Source organism: Pelophylax lessonae (assembly GCF_965119305.1).
Source record: "Pelophylax lessonae genome assembly, chromosome: 3".
In the NCBI taxonomy this organism is placed as follows: Eukaryota; Metazoa; Chordata; class Amphibia; order Anura; family Ranidae; genus Pelophylax; species Pelophylax lessonae.
In genome coordinates this window covers 389,826,001-389,849,574 of record NC_138770.1, presented here as the reverse complement: position 1 = coordinate 389,849,574, position 23,574 = coordinate 389,826,001, and the positions used below count along the sequence as shown (strand labels likewise).

Sequence of the window (23,574 nt, the reverse complement as noted above, 5' to 3'; positions counted from 1 at the left end):
CTAGGTCGGCAAAGACATAGCCCCACTGGACAGGGGCTGACCTGCGAGTTACACGCCTTGCGAGGTCACAATCCACCCGGGTCTCAGCCCAAGTTGGCCGTCAGCACCCTATTTCGATGGAGAGGAGTTCTGTTTGGAGTGGTGCCTGCCTCGTTCCTGGTATGGTGAGTAGTTGCCCTCCCTCTCCCCATGGAGGGTTTTGGGTTGGATGTGGGCCACTCCTTGGGACGGTCGGACCCCCGGGTTTGCCTCCTTCCCGCAGGCCCCCCCTGTTGAGTCCCTCACCTGGCCCCCATCCCCTCCACATATGTTGGGGCTGTTTGGGTGGTCTGACCACTGTTCCTGGGATGAGGGCCGAGGGGTGCACCGCCGGCGACCAGATGATCGACTGTGCAAGGGGTGGGTTGTACCCGGTGGGGGCTCCTGCCAGGACCCCCCCCCATCCTGCCTGGATCTGTCCCTGAGGCCTGGTCTCCCTCCTGGGTCCCTTTATGCCTCGTGTTGCGGCGCACGGCTGCCATTTTGTTGTAGCATGTGTATTCCTATACTCGGTGGCCATGTTTGTGTAGTTCAGCGGCCATTTTGCTGTGGTTTGCCATTGAAAATAGCCACGGCCATGAGAGTGGAGCCCTGTGGGTGGCAATTTTGGCGGTGTCCCCTCCTCATCCCCTTGTGCAGACTCCTGGATCATTTTACTTCCTGATCGCTGCATGTGTAGTGCATTATCCTGGTGGCTGCAGGCGCTTGTTTCTGCGGGTGATGAGTCTGGTGGGGTCCTCTCCTTCTCTGCTGAGGATTGCTTGGTGCCTTGTGCCTGGCGACCGGGTGGTGCTGCTGCCAGCGCAGTGGGGGTTGTCCCTTTAGCAGTGTTTTACACCAGTTGTGTGGTCCCACCGGTGACTAATGGATACTTTGGAGCACATTTCCCCACCTGATCCCCTCTCTGAGGCTGTGGGTCCCTCCGAGGCCCAACCATCCATCCATACACTGCCGGCGGTCCTGGAGTTCCTTGTGTCCCGGGTGGAGGTGGCTTTCGGGCCAAGTGCCCCCCGCCTTCCCCTGCCTCATCTGTCTTATCAGATCCTGAATCTGATTCGGCCGCCGCTGATGTGGGTCACCCTGCTGGGTCTGCAACCACGCGCCTGGAATCCTCTGATAGTGAGGATGATTCCTCCATGTCTGCGACCGTGCACAAAAAGGCGCTGGTGGATGCACTGATTGTATCTGTGCGTGAGACCCTAAAGATGGATGACGCAGCTGAAGCTGCGATGGAGGCGCAAGTACCCTTGGGCACTCACAAGCCATCCAGAGCGGCAAATGTGTTTCCCTTTCCTGCCTATTTTGACAGAATTAAATTTCCTAAGCACTTTACTAGGTGTTACCCCTATGAGGAGTCCCTTCTTAAGTTTCGTTATTGAGCAAGGCGACCATGATTCCGGTTGAAGAGTCCCCCCGCCTTTAAGGATCTGGCTGACCGGAAGGCGAATGCGAAGGCCCACAATATGTACACTCTGGCTGGTTCAGCAATGAGGCTGATATTCACCATTGCCCTAGTGTCACAAACTCTGACCGAGTGGGTTAAGCTCTTACGCCATGACCTGAAGGGGGAACAGCTCCCCCCTGCCTTTGGCGAGCTGGCAGACCAGCTGGTCCAGAGGCTGCAATTTATCTGTGATGCCTCTTTGGATGCTGCTCTTCTGATGGCTCGCCTCTCTGTTTTGGCAATGGTCCTTCGGCATTTATTTTGGCTCAAGTGCTGGTCTACGGATCAGACTTCACGAAAGGCCTTGACTGATCTACTTTTTCAAGGAGATCGCCTGTTTGGAGCTACCCTGGTTGACATAGTTAAAGGTCTCACAGGGGGGAAGAGTACTTTTCTTTTGCAGGCTACTAAGGGCAAGGAACCTTGTCATAGACGTGGGCCTTCCTTCTCGACTGACAAGGGCTCGAAGCCTTTCAGGGCCTCTTCAGGAGGATCCAAATGAGCCTGGTCTGGCAAGCCAAGATCGGGCTTCTCCAGACCCATGGAAAAGGCTCCATCAGCATGAAGGTGAGCCCTCAATTGTACCAGGGGTGGGGGAATGTCTCCGCTGGTTTCCGGATCCGTGGATTTCCCTGGTGCAAGACAAGTGGATCCACAAAGTCATTTAGTCCGGCTACAAGATTAAGTTTCACTCTTATCCCCCGGCAAGGTTTTTTTCTTCCTTCCTTTCAACTTGTGCCTGTCCTCAGACCGCTTATAGGGCCTGTTCGGGGGGGTACAAGACCTGTTTGTTCAAGAGGTTCCGGTTCTGATTTCAGAACATTTTCAGTGTTTTTACTGAAACTTGTTCACAGTCCCCAAGAAGGAAGGCAAAGTGCGTCCAATCCTGGACCTCAAGGCGCTAAACTGCTTTGTGCGGGTACAGAAGGTTAGAATGGAATCCATTTGAAACGGTGGTGACAGGGAGATTTTCTCACCTCTATCGATATTAAGGATGCCTACCTTCACATTTTAATGTGCCAGTCACCAGCATTTTCTCCACTTTGCTGTGAGGGAGGAGCATTATCAGTTTGTGGCGTTACCCTTTTATCTTGCCTCTGCTCCTCAGGTCTTTACAATAGTGTTAGCCCCGGTGCTAGCTTTTTTACGCCAACGAGGAATCACAGTACTGGACTACTTGGACGATCTATTATATGAATAAAACCGGCACATAAAAAGGCTTCTTCCAAGTAAAATTCTTTATTCCAGCATGGATAGCAGTGACAACATGTCAATTGACAAATGCTGACATGTTTCGGCTTTATTCCGTCCTTATAGCATGTGCATGTACATGTACAATAAAATCAAACTTATAATGTGAAAACTGCTCCTAAAACTAGGGGCGGTACATACTTAATTACAATTAACAACAATACATAACACCAGGGGAGAGGTGGTGTGTTCAAGTCGGTCAAAAATCAAGGAAGGTGTCCAATAGGAAAATAAATATTAACCCTTAATAAACTTCACAATTATTCAAGAAGCGGTTTATGTCCATCCTATTGTTCATACCACTAGGTGCTCTTGTATTGAGCTTGTGTATCCACCACACCTCACGCTGTAATAAAGTGCGGTGTATATCACCTCCTCTAACTGGTCTACCAAACCTGTTCTAAACCAAAAAAGGAAAAAGAACTAAGGATACCTCCATGGATTTTTCTGAAATGTTTAGACACACTAGAAATATTTTTGGCATTGATGTTCGATGCATCATTGAAATGTTCAGATATTCTTACCCTTAAATTCTGAATGATGCATCCAACATACTTTAATTGACAAACACTACGTTCTATTATATAAGTGACCATTTTAGAATTGCATTTTATATAATGCCTAAGTGAATAAGACTTTGCTGTAGAAAAGGAGATAACGTTTTTACTTTTTCTTACACATTGTTTACATGTGAGAAAACCACATGGATATGATCCCACAGTCTTCAACCAAGAATGAGATGTTTGAGGATTGTCAGAACAAAAAAGTGAAGGTGATAACATAGTTCCTAAAGTGGGAGCTCTCCTACTGGAAAAATGGCAACCTTGCTGTAAAATGTTGTACAGTGCATTATCTGTATACAAAATGGGAAGGCAACGTTTGACAATTTTCACTATTTGGTCATATTGTGGGGAATATGATGTTACAAAATGTATGCCTTTTCTAATTCTGCAAGAAGAAATTTTTCTATCTTCAAAGACAGTGTTAATAAACATATTACGTTCTTTCTCATTGGCTAATCAATTACCTCTGTTTATCAACTCTCCACAATAATTACATACTTTTGATCTATCTGATATAATCCTGCATTCTTGTAGATAATCTTTGTCCTGGGAACAATTTCTTTTAGCCATGGTGAACTCTCCTATGGGTAATGCCCGCACAGTATGTGGAGGATGGCAACTATTGGCTAGCAACGAGTTCCCAGCACTTTTTTTTGAATGTTTTGGTATTTACTGTGTTATCCTCCTTGTTACCTGTCAAAACAACATCCAAATAGGCAATTTGGACTGGATGAAAATTATGTGTGAATTATAAATTCAGAAGGTTAGAATTTAAGTAGCTCATAAACAAATTAATCATATCGATTGGGCCCCTCCACACGAGGATCAGATCATCTATAAAGCGTGAGTACCATTCCATCTGGTCCCTGTATGGATTGCTGTGAGAGAAAAGAACATTTTCTTCCCACCACCCCATGTATAAATTGGCCAAAGATGGAAAAAACTTGGAGCCCATCGATGCTCCCCGACATTGCAAATAATAATGGGAGTCAAACATGAAGAAATTATTTTGTAATAAAAATTCTATAGCCATCAAAATGAATTCACACAATTCTGAACTATAATTACTGAGCCGTGTAAGATGATGTTGAACCAGTATGTGCGCTAAATGATGGGGTATACATGAATATAAAGATTTTACATCAATCATAATCCAACAATAAGCAGAGGACCAATTGATTTCATGTATATGACCCAAAAGATGCCCAGTGTCTCTCAAATACCCTGGCAAACGTTTGACTAAGGGCTGTAAATATTCATCCACCCATTCACAAAGTCTCTCCAATAAGGAACCAATACCTGCCACGATTAGGCGTCCCTGGACTGGAGATTGATCCTTATGGATTTTTGGAAGATGGTGGAATATGGATATTATAGGCTTTTCAATGAATATGAAATTGGCAATCTTTTGATCTATTGCGCCTCCTTCTGTGAGCAGAGTCTTCCTCTGCTCTGGTGCAAAACCTGGAGAACAGAATACAAACTCTGCGCGAGTTCAGCTGGATTCTGAATTTTCAGAAGTCTGCTCTGGCTCCCTCCACGAAGCTGGACTCTGTACTCGGCCTTAGCCAGAGTCCTCCTTCCTCCGGACAAACTCCAGAAATTGCAGGCTGCAGTTTGCCTCCTGCTGTCCAACAGATGGTCGTCCCTCCAGACTTGCATGCGGGTTCTGGGGCTTATGGTGTCTACCTTCAAGGTGGTTCCATTTGCACAGTTCCATAGGAGGTCCCTGCAAAGGGAGATTCTGACCAAATGGGACAAGACTTTGCAGTCTTTGGACAATCAGATCCGGCTGAGTCGGGAATGAGGGAGTCCCTTATATGGTGGCTTCGTTATCCGGCGCTTCAGCTGGGAAAATTTCTTCCTCCTCTTGTATTGGACAGTGCTCACCATGAATGCCAGCCTGTCCAGCTGGGGAGGCCTCCTCGGCAAGCATTCTGCTTAGGGGATCTGGACGCTGGAAGAGTCCAGACTACCGATGAATGTCTTGGAAATCCATGCGATCAGACTGTTTCTGGATCATTGGACAGATCATCTTCAAGGTTGTCCAGTGCGCATTTAATCGGACAATGCCATGGCCGTGGCTTATGTCAATCACCAGGGGGGCAAAAGAAGTGTCCTGGTGGCTCAGGAGGTAGCCGGCATTCTAAGGTGGGCAGAACAGTTCGTTCCAGCCCTCTCACCCATACACATTCCCGGGGTGGAAAATTGGCAGGCAGATTACCTCAGCCGGCAGGCGTTGGACCAAGGGGAGTGGTCCCTTCATCCGGAGGTGTTTCATCAGCTGTGTCTTCAGTGGGGTACCCCCAAGGTGGATCTGTTGGCTTCTCGGCTCAACAGAAAGGTGCAGAGGTTTGTGGCTTGGCCAACGGATCTCTCAAGCTTCTGCCCAGACTTATACACAGGATCGAGGCAGAACGGATTCCAGTCATCCAGCCAGTGGCTCCGGACTGGCCTTGTTAGGCTTGGTAAGCTGATCTGGTGCAGCTGGCCCCTGATGGTCCTTGGAAGTTTCCTCTCAGGGAGGATCTGCTGTCTCAAGGACTGATCATCTATCCTGCTTTACAGTGGCTGGCTTTGACAACTTGCCTGTTTAAGGCCAGGTGCTAAAGAATAGAGGTTTATATGAATCAGTGATTCCTACACTGTTGAAAGCTAGAAAATCTACTTCTAGAAGATCTTCCATCGTACGTGGAAGATGTACATTGCGTGGTGTGAGTTGCTTGGGGGTTCATCCTCGCTTCTTCTCGGTGACTCGGATCTTAACCTTCCTTCAACGGGGGTTGAACAGAGGTTGGCCTTGAGTACCATCAAGGGCCAGGTGTCGGTCTTCTTCCAACGACCTTTGACCACACACACTCCCTGGTGCGTACCATTCTTCAGGGCGTCAGACATTTGGTCCCCCCAGTGCGGGCTCCGATGCCGCCTTGGGATCTCAGTTTGGTCCTTTTAGCTCTACGGAAGCCTCCCTTTGAATAAATTCGGGAGATTCCCCTGCTTATACTGTCCGTGAAGGTGGCCTTTTTGGTGGCTATTACCTCTGCGCGCAGGCTGTCGGAACTGGCAGCATTATCCTATTTTGTGATTCACAGGGATAAGGTGGTTCTTCGTCCCTGTCTCTTTCCTTCCAAAGGTTGTCTCTGATTTTCATTTGAATGAAGACATTGTGTTGCCTTCCCTGTATACCAGGCCTAAACATCCGAAGGAAATTGCCTTGGATGTGGTCCGGGCAATTAGGGTGTACCTGGCAGCTACGGAGTCTTTCAGGAAGTCTCTATTTGTGCTCACGGACGGACCTCGAGTGGCTTGTCCGCTTCCTCTACGACCATTTCCAGATGGATCAGACAGACAGTGGTTCAAGCCTATTCCATCAGGGGTCAGGTTCCTCCTTTGCATGTCATGACGCACTCTACTAGTGTGCTTAGTGCCTCCTGGGCCTTCCCTCATCAGGCATCAGTGACGCAGGTTTGCAAGGCGGCCTGGTTGTTGGTGCACACTTTCACAAGATTTATAAAGTGAATTTGTTGGCATCTGTGGAAGCTTCCTTTGGCCACAAGCTTTTGCAGGCTGCTGTTGAGAGGACCTGATCCTCTTTAAGGGTATATTGTTTTTTTCAGGTCGTCTGGTTGAGCTCATGTTGCCTGGTTGTCTGTTTAGCCTTGGGAATTTTTTTGTTGTTCCCACCCCTCATGTTTAACACTGCTTTGGGATGTCCCAATGGTTATGAATACCAGGAGCTGTGTCCATCAATGAATGAAAGAGAAAATGGGATTTTTGACTTACCGTAAAATCCATTTCTCTGATGTTCATTGATGGACACAGCGCCCTCTCCTCTGTTGAGTTATTATTCTCCTGACCCTGCTTGTAACAAAACTGAGTGGCTATAACAGAGAGAGGGAGTATACCTCCTGGGACTGCCCATGGGTGTAGCCAGAATTATTTTCTGCCTAGTGTCCCACTACTGTAGGGGGCAGTATAACCCAATGGTTATGAATATCAGGAGCTTTGTCCTTCAATGAACATCAGAGAAATGGATATTAAGGCGTGTCAGAAATCCCATTTTCAACCTTTGTTACATTTTTGGTTGCCAACAAAGTCCCATTAGAGATTCTTTCTGGTTTAAATACTTAGTAGGAAGGATGGTGGCAACCCCTACCTGAAATTGAAGTGGTATTATTTTTGTCTAATTATCTTTTCAGCAGCAAAACACCCCACACAATAATTTAAAACCAGCTACATGAGTCATTCACATACAAACATTATAACTACATTATATGGTTTATGTGAGCATGTTGGGCATCCTAATTCAAAACCATATTTGTGCCCATTTTTTCAAAAGAGGTGAAGTCAGGTACTGTTTTCTGACAAGAAGACCTGGTTATCATTTAGCAGTGCAATTTATTCCAAAGGTGTTTACTAGGATTTAAGGTCAGTGTTTTGTTCAGGCCTCTTGGGTCCCTCCACACTAAACAGGTTAGACCATTTCTTTATGAACCTGGCTTTGTGCATAAGGGAGCGGTCATGCTGGAAAAGAAAGGGGCCTTCTGCATACTTTTGACTACATAATGTATCATGTTAAAATGTTTTGTTTGTTTTTACCCAGAAGTCCATTCTTTTTCTGCAACACTTTTTATTTTCCTTATTAGCGGCGTCTATGAGTTTTTCACTTCCAAATTACTGCGTTCTGCTATGCATGTAACTATTTTTTGTTTGCGGTTGTAATATATGCAGCTAGATTCTATTTTAAATTTATCTAAGGTTAAAAAATTTGCTTTTTTTTTTTTTTGTTTTTATAGGAGTTTTACACCAGCAAAGATGGAACTCAGATACCTATGTTTATTATCCATAAAAAGGGTATTATTTTGGATGGTTCTCACCCAGCATTTCTCTATGGCTATGGGGGCTTTAACATATCCATCACACCAAGCTACAGGTAAGAATTTTTATTCAGAATTAGCACAGAATAAATTAGCTACAAGCATTATATTGTGTTCAAAGAATAATTACAAGCATTGGTATTTTATACATAGTTACATTGGTTCAGCTTGAACCTGTGTAACATGAGCTGAACTCAAAGATCTAAGACTTTTTCTATCTGTCTAAATCTGTGTTAGGCTGGCCATACATGTGTCAAATTTCGAAAGAACATTCTTTCGCAAATCAGAAATTTTGTGCGTTTTGTGATCCAGTGGTGCCACCATTGATTTCGAAATTTGACCGACCAAGCCTTCAATCTCACCTCCTATTGCTACAGAAAAGAACTTTAGTGGCCTCAGAATCATCTTTTCTTTCTGGGAATTTTCTTTTCTTGCAGTCATGCACATTTCTTTTTTGATTATATTTCTCGCACGATTCTCCCATCATTGATTAGAAAATTGTTTGTTTTTTAAAAAAATTTCAAAATGCCCGATCACTCAAATTTGAAGACTGCACGAAAATCTGCTGCAGCCCACTAATGGTGCGAAATTCGAACAAAAATTCTTAGATAAGATTTTTGAAAGAAAATTCTTTCAAAATTCGACCCATGTATGGCCAGCCTTAAGCCCCGTACACACGTACCGAATGTCGGCCGAACGATCGGCCGTCTTTTGTCCGGTGCTGTCCTGTCGGCTGAAAACTGCAAAAGACTGCACATGAATTTTGTCGGCCAACAACAGCCGACTGCAGAAGTGATGTCATGTGATGGCTAACTTTCCATGTGTTTTTTCTTCTCTGAGCATGCCCAGTCTTGCTAATTGGCTGTTTGTCGGCCGAATTCTGTACTGACTGGCGAACAATCGGCCGTTCTGGTGTTGGCCAACAAAAATTTTAATGCCTGCACACCCGATTCTGTTCGGCCGAAAATGCGCTGTCGGCTGTCGGAAGCATCATACTAACAAGCCTACAATCGGCCGATTGGTCGTCGGCCGAATATTTACGGCCGACAATCGATACGTGTGTACGGGGCTTTAGTGAGCACTTCTCCTTTCCCAAGATAATCCATCCACATCCACAGGTGTAGCATATCAAGATGCTGTCTAGACAGCGTTGTTTTTGCACAGGTATGCCTTAGGCTGGCCACAATAAAGGCCATTCTAAAATGTGTAGTTTTACTGTATTGGGGGGGGGGGGTCCGATAACCAGTCAGTATCTGGTGTGGCCACCATTTGCCTCACACAGTGCAACACCTCTTCTTTGCATAGAGTTGACCAGGTTGTTGATTGTGGCCTGTGGAATGTTAGTCCACTCCTCTTTAATGGCTGTGTGAAGTTGCTGGATATTGGCAGGACCTGGAACACGCTGTCGTATACGCAGATCCAGAGCATCCCAAACATACTCAATGGGTGACATGTCCGGTGAGTATGCTGGCCATGCAAGAACTGGGATGTTTTCACCTTCCAGGAATTGTGTACACAACCTTTACAACATGGGGTCATGCATTATCATGCTGTAACATGAGTTGATGGTCGTGGATGAATGACACAACAATGGACCTCAGGATCTCTTCACGGTATCTCTGGGCATTTATTCAAATGCCATTAATAAAATGCACCTGTGTTTCTTGTTCATAACATACGCCTGCCCATGCCATAACCCCACCTCTACCATAGGCCACTCGTTCCACAACATTGACATCAGCAAACTGCTCACCCACGCGACGCCATATACGCTATCTGCCCTGTACAGTGAAAACCAGGATTCATCCGTGAAGAGAACACCTCTCCAAAGTGCCAGACGCCATTGAATGGGAGCATTTCCCCACTCAAGTTGGTTACAACGACAAACTGCAGTCAGGTTGAGATCCCAATGAGGACAACGAGCATGCAGATGAGCTTCCCTGACACGATTTCTGACAGTTTGTGCAGAACTGCTTTAGTTATGCAAACCGATTGTTGCAGCAGCTGTCTGGGTGGCTGGATGATTTTGGAGGTGAAGATGCTGGAAATGGAGTTCCTGGCCTGGTGTGGTTACACGTGTCCTGCGGTTGTGAGGCCGGTTGGATGTACTGCCAAATTCTCCAAAACGCCTTTGGAGACTGCTTTTGGTATAGAAATTAACATTCACTTCAGGCAACAGCTCTGGTGGACATTACTGCAGTCAGCATGCCAATTGCACGCTCCCTCAAAACTTGCGACATATGTGACATTGTGCTGTGTGATAAAACTACACATTTTAGAGTGGCCTTTTGTTGTGGCCAGCCTAAGGCACACCTGTGCAATAATCATGGTGTCTAATCAGCATCTTGATATGCCACACCTGTGAGGTTGATTGAATATCTCGGCAAAGGAGAAGTGCTCACTAACACAGATTTAGACAGATTTGTGAACAATATTTGAGAGAAATTGGCCTTTTGTGTACATAGAAAAAGTCTTAGACCTTTGAGTTCAGCTCATGAAAAATAGGACAAAAACAAAAGTGTTGCGTTTATAATTTTGTTCAGTGTATATACCATGGTGACTCTTGGACGGCCACTCAGCAAAGATGCCAGTCAGAGAATGCAACCTAGCACAGACCGTACCCCTCAACCTTTTATCTCAGAAGACAAGCCCACATTGTAACAAGATGCAGGTATTGAGCTGAGGTTTCTCTATAGCGTAATGGTTTACTTTTAGGATTACGCTGGAAGTATTTTAAAGCAGTATTAAACCTAAAACCAAAAATGTAATATCTTGTAGCTTACCAATCATTAGATGTGGTGGCTGCATCAGTTTTCTTTTTATATGCCTTTTCCTCTGTTGAACCCCCTCAGTCTGCAGTAACTCCATGAGTACCACGCAGGGAAAGCTCCTGAGTTATGCACTTTTGCCCTCCCTCTCCTGCTATATTTATGGGTTATATCCTTAAATTTGGCAAGGCAAGGGGGACTCCGATATCTTTGCAGGGGCTGCTGAAGATTTTGCTTTGCCAAAATTTTGTAAAGGTAATTGTTCAGCTTCTCGACAAATTTTGCTAGGGTGGACTCATTGATTGGCACTGTGCATACTAGTCTCTGGCTAGACACACCCAGTTCTGCACGGCTTCCACATACTCCAATAGGCACAAACAGAAGACACTTCTTAAAAACCCTTGATTGGCTCAAACGGCTTGATCAATCCAGGAGGTTATTCACTACTCCTGACATTTTAGCTGCCTTGAACCCTATTGCTATTGCCATTTTTCAGTTGCCCAGACTAACTCAATAATGAACTCTTTCCTGACATAAATAATCCTATTCTTTCTGCAAGATTACAGCTCTTGCTTTCAGCCCTACTATTTTGCGAAGACCGCATGGACAATATGATATGCCAAATCTTCAGAGCATCCTTACGTTGTGCATATGCACAGAATTTTATGGCTTCGAGCCTAAAAACTAAACTAAAAACTGCCTGGGAAAGGGGCCTTTTGCACATGCTGTTCAAAGCTCCTATTTAGAAAAACTTTGTTTTTTCTAAAGAGGAAAACTTTGATGCAGGTACAGAGGGAAGGGGGTTCATACCCCACTATCCACAATCACACCTTCCTATAGAATTGTCTTTCTACACCTTGCATGTACAATCTTTCTCCAGGTGTCATCATCTACTGTAGGTCTACCCTTCATTGCAGACCCTCCACTTCTAAGTCAACCAGACCTGCTTAGAAGCCTTCCTTACATTGAAGGTTCGTCTCCACTCTTGGAGTTGGGGGGACATCTACTCACATTTGTTCCAGCTCACTCTCTCAGAGAGGTACACAAAGAGCCTGTATTGCTGTCCTCGCTCGGTTTCTTTTTACTATCTGTTCCTAATTGCTGCTTCACAAAAAGCAGACAGTTTCTTTACCCCTCCTTGCACCTTTACAGTCACAAGGGATGGTCATTTCTTTCCCTTCTAAGAATAATTTCAAGGACATACCATATCTAACAGAGGAAGTCTTGTCTCTTTAAGGATGAATATACAATCATGTCCTTGCAGTAGTTAGGCTCCTGAAAGTTGTCCTGTAGACCTGCCACTTTGTCAACTGCAGTAGCTAGGCTTCTGCTTTGTCACCTGCAGAACTGCCACTATATCTCTCATATGAGAACATTTTCACCTTTAATAGCAAACCACATCTATTTTTTTATGTTGCTGATAAAATCACCACATTCTGTGGTGCTTCTGAGCCTAATTATTTGAAGCATATGCTCAAATGCTGATGCTCACACGTTTCCCTTTTAATTGATCCCACATTACTCTTGGGCAACTCCCCACAACTTGTGCTGCCCAGACTACCTTGCTCTTGCACTCCCTGTGTACTTTTTGTTTTTCCCAGCCATTTCCCTATTTCGTCCTACTTCTGTGTCAATTCTTAACTTGTAAGGCTCTGCGTAAGGCTCTTGCCTACGCAGAGCCTTACAAGTTAAGAATTGAGCCTTCTCTCTATTGCTCCTGGCATTCATAGTTCTGCCTTGGATCCCCCTATTTTTATCTTAGGTGTCCCTTATTTTTATTACTCTATGTTCTTCTTGCTTCCCTGGTGCTTTTATCACCTTCTGTGGGATGTCCTTCTCCCTCTCCATATCATGCCTTGAAAGCATGTTATGCAACCTTCATTTTACCTCTTGGTTTGAGCTATAACTGTCATCTATCGCTATCTGCTACAACTTCCCTTAGGAATCCGCCCTCTTCTGTTTTCTCACAGGGTGGTCCCTTTATGGAATTCCACCCTCGTGTTCCATTTACTGGGTGGTGATTTTGCCTTTTTTTCTAGAGCTTCTGCCCTGAGGAAACAAGTTCCCCCTACCTGAGCCCGTTCTCCCCCAAATCATAGTGTTCTTGGGCATTTTTCAGCATCTACTATGTTTTTCTCACACATTTATCTCACCAACTGATGTTCTGTTCATGTTTTTCAGTAAAGTTTCTTTGCCAGATGCTTGAGCCTCTTCTTATGCGTGTTAAAGCTGCAAGGCGATTCTGCTGTCAACTGTCTGTTCAGGTCTATTGACCCTTCTTCTTTTTCTAGTGGGCCTATTGTTGCTGTTTTGGCTTTTTTGTTGCCCACCCCTAGAATTATTGCTTGGCGGACATGTTCTTGTCCAAGAATCAAATCATGTGTCTTATACTGTATAATTAGGATATTATGAATGAAATTTGAACCTATTTTTAAACTTCATATCTTGTATGCACAGGTCCCTCCCTTTTTTCATTTGTGAACTCCTTATTACTTGCTAAAGAACTGGAATCTGACTGTGTGGGGTTATATGGGTACACTGGGGCGCTGTCCCAGAAAAGCTTTTACCAGTGTCCAGGCACAAGAAGACAGCGACACGTAACCCATGGGCTAAGAATCAATTACAGTTTCCTGTGGTGTACTTCAATATATGGAATTTTACAGCGAAATAGTCACTGCTTTTAGACCAGGCACTCAAACTGTCCCTTTTTATAAGACCAAATCATTCAGTCCGCCATGCAGCCTTGGTTGTCCCTCTTTTTTACCTATACAGAATATACTATTTTACTATCAAAAGTGTTATGCTGCACTAATGTTTTTTATTCAACCTCTATATTGCTGCATTTGCTATTTTAAAAAGCCAATATGAAGCAAAAGTAGAGGTCAAAAATAATTTTAACGGTGTCTCTCTTTATCATTCTGGAAAGTTGGGAGGTATGCAGTCAGTCATATATTATCTTTGTTTTACACTTTGTATTAGGCAAGCTGGGAGAATAATTATGTACTTGTGTTTCAGTGTTTCCAGACTTATATTTGTAAGGCACTTAGGTGGCATACTTACTATTGCCAACATCCGGGGAGGAGGAGAATATGGAGAAACCTGGCACAAAGGTTAGTAAATGTACCCTTATACATGGATTGTCGTAATAATAAGTAAAAAAAAAAAAAATTGGGCTGTCTGTCCTGAGCCTATATCAAGCATAATATAGCAGTCTTTGATGCTGACCAAAAAAGTTTGTAATACATGAAAAGATTATGAAAATCACATCTGTCCATTAGGCCTCATGAGTGAAGCATCTGAATTAAAATATGTCTATCCCCACTAGCATCTTGTATGTAACCTACCCTTGTACAGGTCTTTCTAAAAAAATTAGCATATTGTGATAAAGTTCATTATTTTCTGTAATGTACTGATAAACATTAGACTTTCATATATTTTAGATTCATTACACACAACTGAAGTAGTGCAAGCCTTTTATTGTTTTAATATTGATGATTTTGGCATACAGCTCATGAAAACCCAAAATTCCTATCTCAAAAAATTTGCATATTTCATCCGACCAATAAAAGAAAAGTGTTTTTAATACAAAAAAAGTCAACCTTCAAAAAATTATGTTCAGTTATGCACTCAATACTTGGTCGGGAATCCTTTTGCAGAAATGACTGCTTCAATGTGGCGTGGCATGGAGGCAATCAGCCTGTGGCACTGCTGAGGTGTTATGGAGGCCCAGGATGCTTCGATAGAGGCCTTGAGCTCATCCAGAGTGTTGGGTCTTGCCTCTCTCAACTTTCTCTTCACAACATCCCACAGATGCTCTATGGGGTTCAGGTCAGGAGAGTTGGCAGGCCAATTGAGCACAGTAATACCATGGTCAGTAAATCATTTACCAGTGGTTTTGGCACTGTGAGCAGGTGCCAGGTCGTGCTAAAAAATGAAATCTTCATCTCCATTCAGCAGATGGAAGCATAAAGTGCTCCAAAATCTCCTGATAGCTAGCTGCATTGACCCTGCCCTTGATAAAATACAGTGGACCAACACCAGCAGCTGACATGGCACCCCAGACCATCACTGACTGTGGGTACTTGACACTGGACTTCAGGCATTTTGGCATTTCCCTCTCCCCAGTCTTCCTCCAGACTCTGGCACCTTGATTTCCAAATGACATGCAAAATTTGCTTTCATCCGAAAAAAGTACTTTGGACCACTGAGCAACAGTCCAGTGCTGCTTCTCTGTAGCCCAGGTCAGGCGCTTCTACCGCTGTTTCTGGTTCAAAAGTGGCTTGACCTGGGGAATTCGGCACCTGTAGCCCATTTCCTGCACACGCCTGTACACGGTGGCTCTAGATGTTTCTACTCCAGACTCAGTCCACTGCTTACGCAGGTCCCCCAAGGTCTGGAATCGGTCCTTCTCCACAATCTTCCTCAGGGTCCGGTCACCTCTTCTCGTTGTGCAGCGTTTTCGGCCACACTTTTTCCTTCCCACAGACTTCCCACTGAGGTGCCTTGATACAGCACTCTGGGAACAGCCTATTCGTTCAGAAATTTCTTTGTGTCTTACCCTCTTGCTTGAGGGTGTCAATGATGGCCTTCTGGACAGCAGTCAGGTCGGCAGTCTTACCCATGATTGAGGTTTTGAGTAATGAACCAGGCTGGGAGTTTTTAAAAGCCTCAGGAATCTTTTGCAGGTGTTTAGAGTTAATTAGTTGATTCAGATGATTAGGTTAATAGCTCGTTTAGAGAACCTTTTCATGATATGCTAATTTTTTGAGATAGGAATTTTGGGTTTTCATGAGCTGTATGCCAAAATCATCAATATTAAAACAATAAAAGGCTTGCACTACTTCAGTTGTGTGTAATGAATCTAAAATATATGAAAGTCTAATGTTTATCAGTACATTACAGAAAATAATGAACTTTATCACAATATGCTAATTTTTTGAGAAGGACCTGTATATGCTCCCTATTGTCCTTCTAACAAGTCATGCTTCCAGGTAGGATCACATCTGTTTGCTAATAAAAATTTGCTTACAATTTTTTTCACGCAGCCCTCATCCAGGATTCATAAATTTTTCCAACTGAATCTAATTAATGTGTTCTTCTTGGGTTAAAACATTCATACATAGCCCTCAAAGTGTTTCTGAGACCTCAAAATATACTCACATTTTTACTTTCCTAAAAGAGAGGGATTTTAAAATAATAATAATTCATACTCGCCTACAGTGGACATAAAAAGTCTACACACCCCTGTTAAAATGTCAGGCTTCTGTGATGTAGAAAAATGAAACAAAGATAAATAATTTCAGAACTTGTTTCACCTTTAATGTGACCTATAAACTGTACAACTTGAACAACAAACTGAAATCTTTCAGGTGGAGGTAAGGAAAATAAAAACTAAAATAATATGGTTGCATAAGTGTGCACACCCTTAAACTACTACTTTGTTGAAACACCTTTTGATTTTATTACAGCACTCAGTCTTTTTGGGTATGAGTCTATCAGCATTGCACATCTTGTCTTGGCAGTATTTGCCCACACTTCTTTGCAAATAAACTTCAGATCTGTCAGATTGCAAGGGCAACTCCTGTGCACAGCTCTCTTCAGATCACCCCACAGATTCAGGTATGGGCTCTGGTTGGGCCATTCCAAAACTTCAATCTACTTCTGGTAAAGCCATTCCTTTGTTAATTTGGATGTATGCTTCAGGTCGTTATCCTGAAAGATGAAGTTCCTCTTCATGCTCAGCTTTCTAGCAGAAGCCTGAAGGTTTTGTGCCAATATTGACTGGTATTTGGAACTGTTCATAATTCCCTCTACCTTGACTAAGGCCCTTGTTCCAGCTAAAGAAAGCAGCCCCAAAGCACGATGCTGCCACCACCATGCTTCACTGTGGGTATGGTGTTCTTTTGGTCATGTGCAGTGTTGTTTTTGCGCCAAACATATCTTTTGGAATTATGGCCAAAAAGTTCAACCTTGGTTTCTTCAGACCACAACACATTTTCCCACATGCTTTTGGGAGACTTCAGATGTGTTTTTGCAAAATTTAGCCAGACTTGGATGTTTTTTTCTTCATAAGAAAAGGCTTCCTTCTTGCCACTCTACCCCATAGCCCAGACATGTGAAGAATACGGGAGATTTTTGTCATATGTACCACACAGCCAGTACTTGCCAGTTATTCCTGCAGCTCCTTTAATGTTACTGTAGACCTCTTGGCAGCCTCCCTGACCAGTTTTCTTCTGTCTTTTCATCAATTTGGGAGGGATGTCCAGTGCTTGGTAATGTCACTCTTGTGCCATATTTTCTCTACTTGATGATGACTGTCTTCACTGTGTTCCATGGTATATCTAATGCCTTGGAAATTCTTTTGCACCCTTATCCTAAGTGATACCTTTTAACAATGAGATCCCTCTGATGCTTTGGAAGCCCTCTGCAGACCATGGCTTTTGATGTGGGATGCGAAAAGAAAATGTCAGGAAAGACCTACTAGAACAGCTGAACTTTTTTGGGGGTTAGTCAGAGGCACTTTAAATGATGACAAGTGTGTACTGACTCCTACTTACGAGTTTGAATGTGATTGCTTAATTCTGAGCACAGCTACATCCCCAGTTATGAGAGGGCGTGCACACTTATGCAACCACACTATTTTAGTTTTACTCCCCCCCCCCCCCCCCCCCCAAAAGGTTTCAGTTTGTTTTTCAATTGAGTTGTACAGTTTATAGATCACATTAAAGGTGGAAAGAGTTCTGAAATTATTTTTCTCTATCGCTCATTGACAGACGTAGTCTTCTTGATTCTCAAGAGCTGGGTTATGTTGTCTCCGCAGGAGTAGGACTAGGCAGAAAGACAAAACGTTCTGGCTCCACCTTAGGGGCAGTCCCTGAGGGTATATCCTCCCTCTCTCTGCTACAGGGAATCAGTTTTTTTCTGTCTAGTCAGGAGTAAGGACCTAAGTTCCTTGCTGGGATCTTTTGGTCCTGGCAAGACTTTTTTTCTTTAAGAAAAAGACATTTTTTAGGTAGTTTTCTCCAGTGTTTTTTCCTGTGAGATCTTCAAGCAAAAATGCCGGACTGGGCGACACTTGTGGTCACCCCAGCCGGCCTACGAGCGCGCGCAGACCATGGCATTGCGCTTGGTCGGCGGCGACATATTCAAGTAAGTATGCGGGGCCGGGCGACGGGCTGGATGTTGAGATCCAGTGGTCACCCCGGTTTCTGCCTACGAGCGCGTGCAGACCAGAGCTCCGCGCTGGGTCGGCCGCGACGGAGTCCCAGTGAAGGGACTGACTTTGCGAGTTAAAAGTCTCGCTTGGACGCCAGGTACCAGAGAGTCGAGGCGTCCACAAACCCCCACCCCGGTGGAGAGGGTATTGTGAAGAGAGGGTGCCTGTCGGTTCGGTATGGTGAGTAAACGTTCCCTTTTTTCCTCATTATGAGGCAGTATATATTATGGGCCCCTCCATATATGGTCAGTATATATCTGATACTTACAAGTCCCCCTTGTAATACAGCATGTGTTTGTGGGAAGTGGACTTGGTTCAAGAGCTAACACTCTACCCAGCAGACTGTAACATTACAGCAGACATAGGAGGTATAATCCTACCTTATGTGCAGTGTATCTCTGTAGATCCATATGTCACCTCTTAGCAGAGTGCAGGTGGATGTGCTGGGAAGACGATATCGGCGGTCCACCGCCATTTTGCCGTAGACCGAATGCATGTATGTCCTCAGGTCACGCCGGCCGCCATGTTTTTGGAGTCTTATGTCTCTTCTATGGGGGCGGCCATGTTTTGTGAGCCCAGCTACCTCGTGGAGGGCTGGGAACGCCGGAAGGCGTACACAGGGGGCGGAGCCACGCCTTCTGCCCGGGAAAAAGCAAACAGCTCCTTCCAGTCTGTGTAAGACAGACGCTGACTGCAGTTTGTTGGAAACTGCACTGCATCGGTTGGTGAGCCTTGGGGGTCCCTCTCTCTCTCTCTGGGATCGAGAAGCAGGTACTCTGAGGGGCGCTATTGCGCTAAGGGGAGACACACAAAAAAAAAAAAAAAAAAGTTTTTTTTGTTTTGCTGGCAAAGGTGTCCTGTATTAACATGGACCCTGCCACTCATGTATCTCCTCCGGATCCCCTCGAGGGGTCTGCGGGATCCTCCAGCACCCCATTGACAATTGAATCTTTGTCAGCTATTATGGAAACTTTTGTGTCCCGGGTGGAAGTGGCTTGTCAGGGACAGGGCGCAAGAAAGCGACCCCCGCCTAACCCCTTATTATCTGAAACCTCGGATTCAGACTCTGAGCCTATTTCTGCAGTTGCAGGTACTTCATCTGGTATTGGTGTCTCGGGTCCTGTCTCTTCAGACAGTGAGGAGGATGTTTCGGCATCCGCCATAGCCCGAGAGGAAGCGTTGGTAAACGCACTCATTGTATCTGTTCAAGAGACCTTAAGGTTACAGGGTATTCCATCAGAAATAGCTGAAACTGAGATCCCTTTTGGGACTAAAAAACGCATCAAAGTGGCGAAGGTTTTTCCATTGCCCAAATGTTTTGGCAATCCAATCGAAGAAGAATGGCGTCTGCCAAAACGCACTTTTAATATTTCTAAACGCATTGACAGGCGTTATCCGTTTGAGGAAACCCTTATTAAGAAATGGACAGAACCACCTGTGGTGGATTCACCTATTGTTAGATTGAATAAAGCCACGGTTATTCCTTTAGAAGACGCTCCGTCTTTTAAAGATCCAGTGGATCGCAAGATAGAAGCTATGTCTCGCACCATGTTTTCCTTGATTGGATCAGCTTTCAGACCAATAATTGCTATTGGTCTGGTTTCGCAGGCTGTAACTGAATGGACCAAGTGGTTACGCCGGGACTTAGAAGAAGTCCCTCAGGCGGTATCAGATTTGTTGGAACAAATGATACAGGGGTTACAGTTTGTATGTGATGCGGCGTTAGGCGCCACTCCATTAATGGCGCGAGCATCAGTCTCAGCAGTGGTTCTCAGGCGTACACTGTGGCTAAAAGGTTGGTTAGCCGACCAAGGTTCCAAAAAAGCATTGGCTAATATCCCCTTTTCAGGAGAGCGTCTATTTGGAGCCAACTTAGATGAGATCATTAAGGATCTCACCGGTGGAAAAAGCACCTTTTTACCGCAAAATTTTAAAGGTAGAGGAACTCGTCAAAGACGAGGGCCTTCTTTTTCTGCTCACAAGAGGTTTTTTCGTCCAGCGGGTGAAAAAACTAAGTCCTCCAAAGCTCCTGCAGGAGGCGTCAGGGGTCGTTGGTCGGGCAAGCAAAAGCCCGCCCCCTCCAGACCTGAAGATAAACCATCCAAAGCCTGAAGGTGCGCCCCCACCCATAACTGGGGTGGGGGGACGTCTTCGCCGGTTCCCGGATCCATGGCTTTCCAGAATCCCGGACAAATGGGTTTGCGAAGTCATAAGGTCAGGGTACAAGATCGAGTTTCGATCTCTCCCACCGGCGCGATTCTTCCCTTCCAATATCCGACTATCCTCAGATCGTTTAGAAGATCTGCGGAGAGCAGTCATAGATCTACTACAACAAGGAGTGGTAGTCCACGTTCCTTGGACAGAACGGTTTCAAGGGTTTTATTCAAACCTGTTTACAATACCCAGGAAAGAGGGCAAAGTGCGTCCAATTCTGGACTTAAGAGCACTCAATTCTTTCGTCAACATAAGAAGATTCAGAATGGAGTCCATTCGCACGGTAGCAGCCTTCCTGCATCCAGGGGATGTCCTAGCGTCCATAGACATCAAGGACGCCTATCTTCACATTCCCATTTTCGCAGGACATCAGCGTTTTCTACGCTTTTCCGTAGAGGAGAACCACTATCAGTTTGTGGCGTTACCTTTCGGTCTCGCCACGGCTCCGCGGGTCTTCACAAAGGTGTTGGCCCCAATGTTGGCACTTCTGCGCCAAAGAGGTATATCGATTCTAGGTTACCTAGACGATCTTCTGCTTCATGCAGAGTCTCCTCAGACCTTGCTACAAAACATAGAAATTACTATGATTTCATTACAGGAATTCGGGTGGCTGGTGAACCAGCAAAAGTCATTTCTGGTTCCCACCCAGAGGCTCGAATATCTGGGTCTAATTCTAGACACAGTCAGGACAAGAGTTTTCCTTCCGGTAGGGAAACTACGAAAGATTCAATCAGCAGTCCAGTTGTTACTGTCCAACAGCTGGTCTTCCCTTCGGACTTGCATGAGGGTTCTGGGGTTGATGGTGGCTTCATTCGAAGCAGTCCCATTTGCCCAGTCCCATACCCGAATTCTTCAGCAAGAGATTCTTCTCAGATGGAATCGGAATCCGGAATCCCTGGACAATCAGATACGATTGAGCAAACAGACCAGAGAGTCTCTGGTTTGGTGGCTTCGGTCTCCAATGCTCAGCCAGGGAAAGTCATTTCTGCCAATATATTGGACGATAGTGACCACGGATGCCAGTCTATCCGGATGGGGAGGAATTCTTGGTCAGTTATCTGTCCAGGGACTTTGGTCCCCGGAAGAATCCAGGTTACCGATAAATGTATTGGAACTGAGAGCGATCAGACTTTGTCTGATTCACTGGACCGAGCAGCTCCAGGGCAGCCCGGTTCGGATCCAGTCGGACAATGCCACGGCCGTGGCTTATGTCAATCACCAGGGGGGCATCAAGAGTGTCCGAGCGGCCAAAGAAGTGGCTTGCATTCTTCGCTGGGCGGAACGATTTGTTCCAGCAATCTCTGCGGTGTTCATTCCGGGGGTGGAGAATTGGCAGGCAGATTATCTCAGCCGTCAGACCCTGGATCAGGGGGAATGGTCCCTCCATCCAGACGTTTTCCACCAGTTGTGCCTACGGTGGGGCACCCCGGATGTGGATCTGTTGGCATCACGATTCAACAGGAAAGTTCAGAGATTCGTGGCTCGCTCCCGCGATCCTCTAGCAGAAACCGCAGACGCACTGATCGCCCCGTGGGGGCAATACCAGCTAATATATGCCTTCCCTCCTCTCGCGTTACTGCCAAGACTTCTTCGCAGGATAGAGGAGGAAGGAATCCCAGTAATCCTGGTAGCTCCGGACTGGCCTCGTCGAGCTTGGTACGCCGACATGGTCAGACTGGTGGCAGACGTCCCATGGAGACTTCCTCTCAGGGAGGATCTACTGTCTCAGGGACCGATCTTCCATCCTGCTTTACGATCGCTGGCTTTAACGGCCTGGCTATTGAGACCCAGGTGCTGAAGGACAAAGGTTTGTCAGCTTCAGTTATTCCTACTCTAGTTGAAGCAAGGAAAGCGACTTCCAGAAAGATTTATCATCGCACATGGAAGTCCTACATTGCATGGTGTGAACCTTTGGGGTTCCGTCCTCGGTCTTATTCGATTAGTCGAATATTGGCTTTTCTGCAACAAGGGGTTGAGCAGAAACTGGCCTTGAGTACTATCAAGGGTCAGGTCTCAGCATTAGCCATCTTCTTTCAGAAGCCTTTGGCTACTCATTCCTTGGTGCGGAACTTCATCCAGGGGGTGCGACATCTGGCTCCGCCAGTGCACGCGCCGTTACCCCCCTGGGATCTTAATTTAGTGTTGTCGGTTCTTCAGAAACCTCCCTTTGAAGATATTAGGGAGATTCCTCTACCCACGTTGTCCCAGAAGGTGGCCTTCTTGGTGGCTATTACTTCTGCACGCAGGGTGTCAGAACTGGCCGCATTATCTTGTCGTTCACCATATCTGGTGGTTCATAGAGATAAGGTGGTTCTTCGTCCGAATCCATCCTTCCTACCAAAAGTGGTTTCAGAATTTCATCTGAATGAAGAAATTGTATTACCTTCCCTGTGTCCTAAGCCCAGTCATCCTCGGGAGTTTGCGTTACACTCCTTGGATGTGGTCCGGGCGATCAGGGTATACTTGAAAACGACAGACTCGTTTCGCAAGACGGATTCACTTTTTGTGATCCCAGATGGACCCAAAAAGGGGTTGCCTGCATCTGCCGCGACCATTTCCAGATGGATCAGACAGACTGTAGTACAGGCTTATTCTATCAAGGGTCGGGAGCCCCCGTCCCCTGTTAAGGCGCACTCCACTCGGGCACTTAGTGCGTCATGGGCCTTTCGCCATCAGGCGTCAGTGGTCCAGGTGTGCAAGGCGGCTACCTGGTCGTCGGTGCATACCTTTACTAAACATTATAAAGTTGATGTAATGGCATCGTCTGATGCCTCGTTTGGCCGCAAGGTTTTGCAGGCCGCAATTTGAGGAGACCAGTGGTCTACCTCGAGGGTTTTTTCCGTTGGAAAATTTTTCTTTAGTCTCATTCTTTGTTTATAATGAGCCTTTAAAACTTCTAGTTTGGCACCGGTTGGGCCTTCTAGATTGGATTTGATTTTGTCAATCCCACCCCTCATTTGTGGCACTGCTTCTGGATGTCCCAGCTCTTGAGAATCAAGAAGACTACGTCTGTCAATGAGCGATAGAGAAAAATGGATTTTTGTAAGAACTTACCGTAAAATCCTTTTCTCTTAAGCTCATTGACAGACGTAGTACCCGCCCCTCTATCATTGAGTTGGGTTGGGTTAAATTCTCTGTACTGCTTTAAACAGAACTGATTCCCTGTAGCAGAGAGAGGGAGGATATACCCTCAGGGACTGCC

The 23,574-nt window shown here is 45.4% G+C and overlaps 1 protein-coding gene across 1 annotated transcript in view; it reads left to right on the top strand.

The window, feature by feature from the left end:
- Positions 1 to 23,574, top strand: part of PREP (prolyl endopeptidase) — a 247,088-nt gene that overhangs the window by 191,578 nt on the left and 31,936 nt on the right. The window contains exons 11-12 of the mRNA XM_082252271.1: positions 8,094 to 8,230; positions 13,958 to 14,052. Coding sequence (XP_082108397.1) covers positions 8,094 to 8,230; positions 13,958 to 14,052 — 232 coding nt within the window. The remainder of the gene's footprint in view (positions 1 to 8,093; positions 8,231 to 13,957; positions 14,053 to 23,574) is intronic.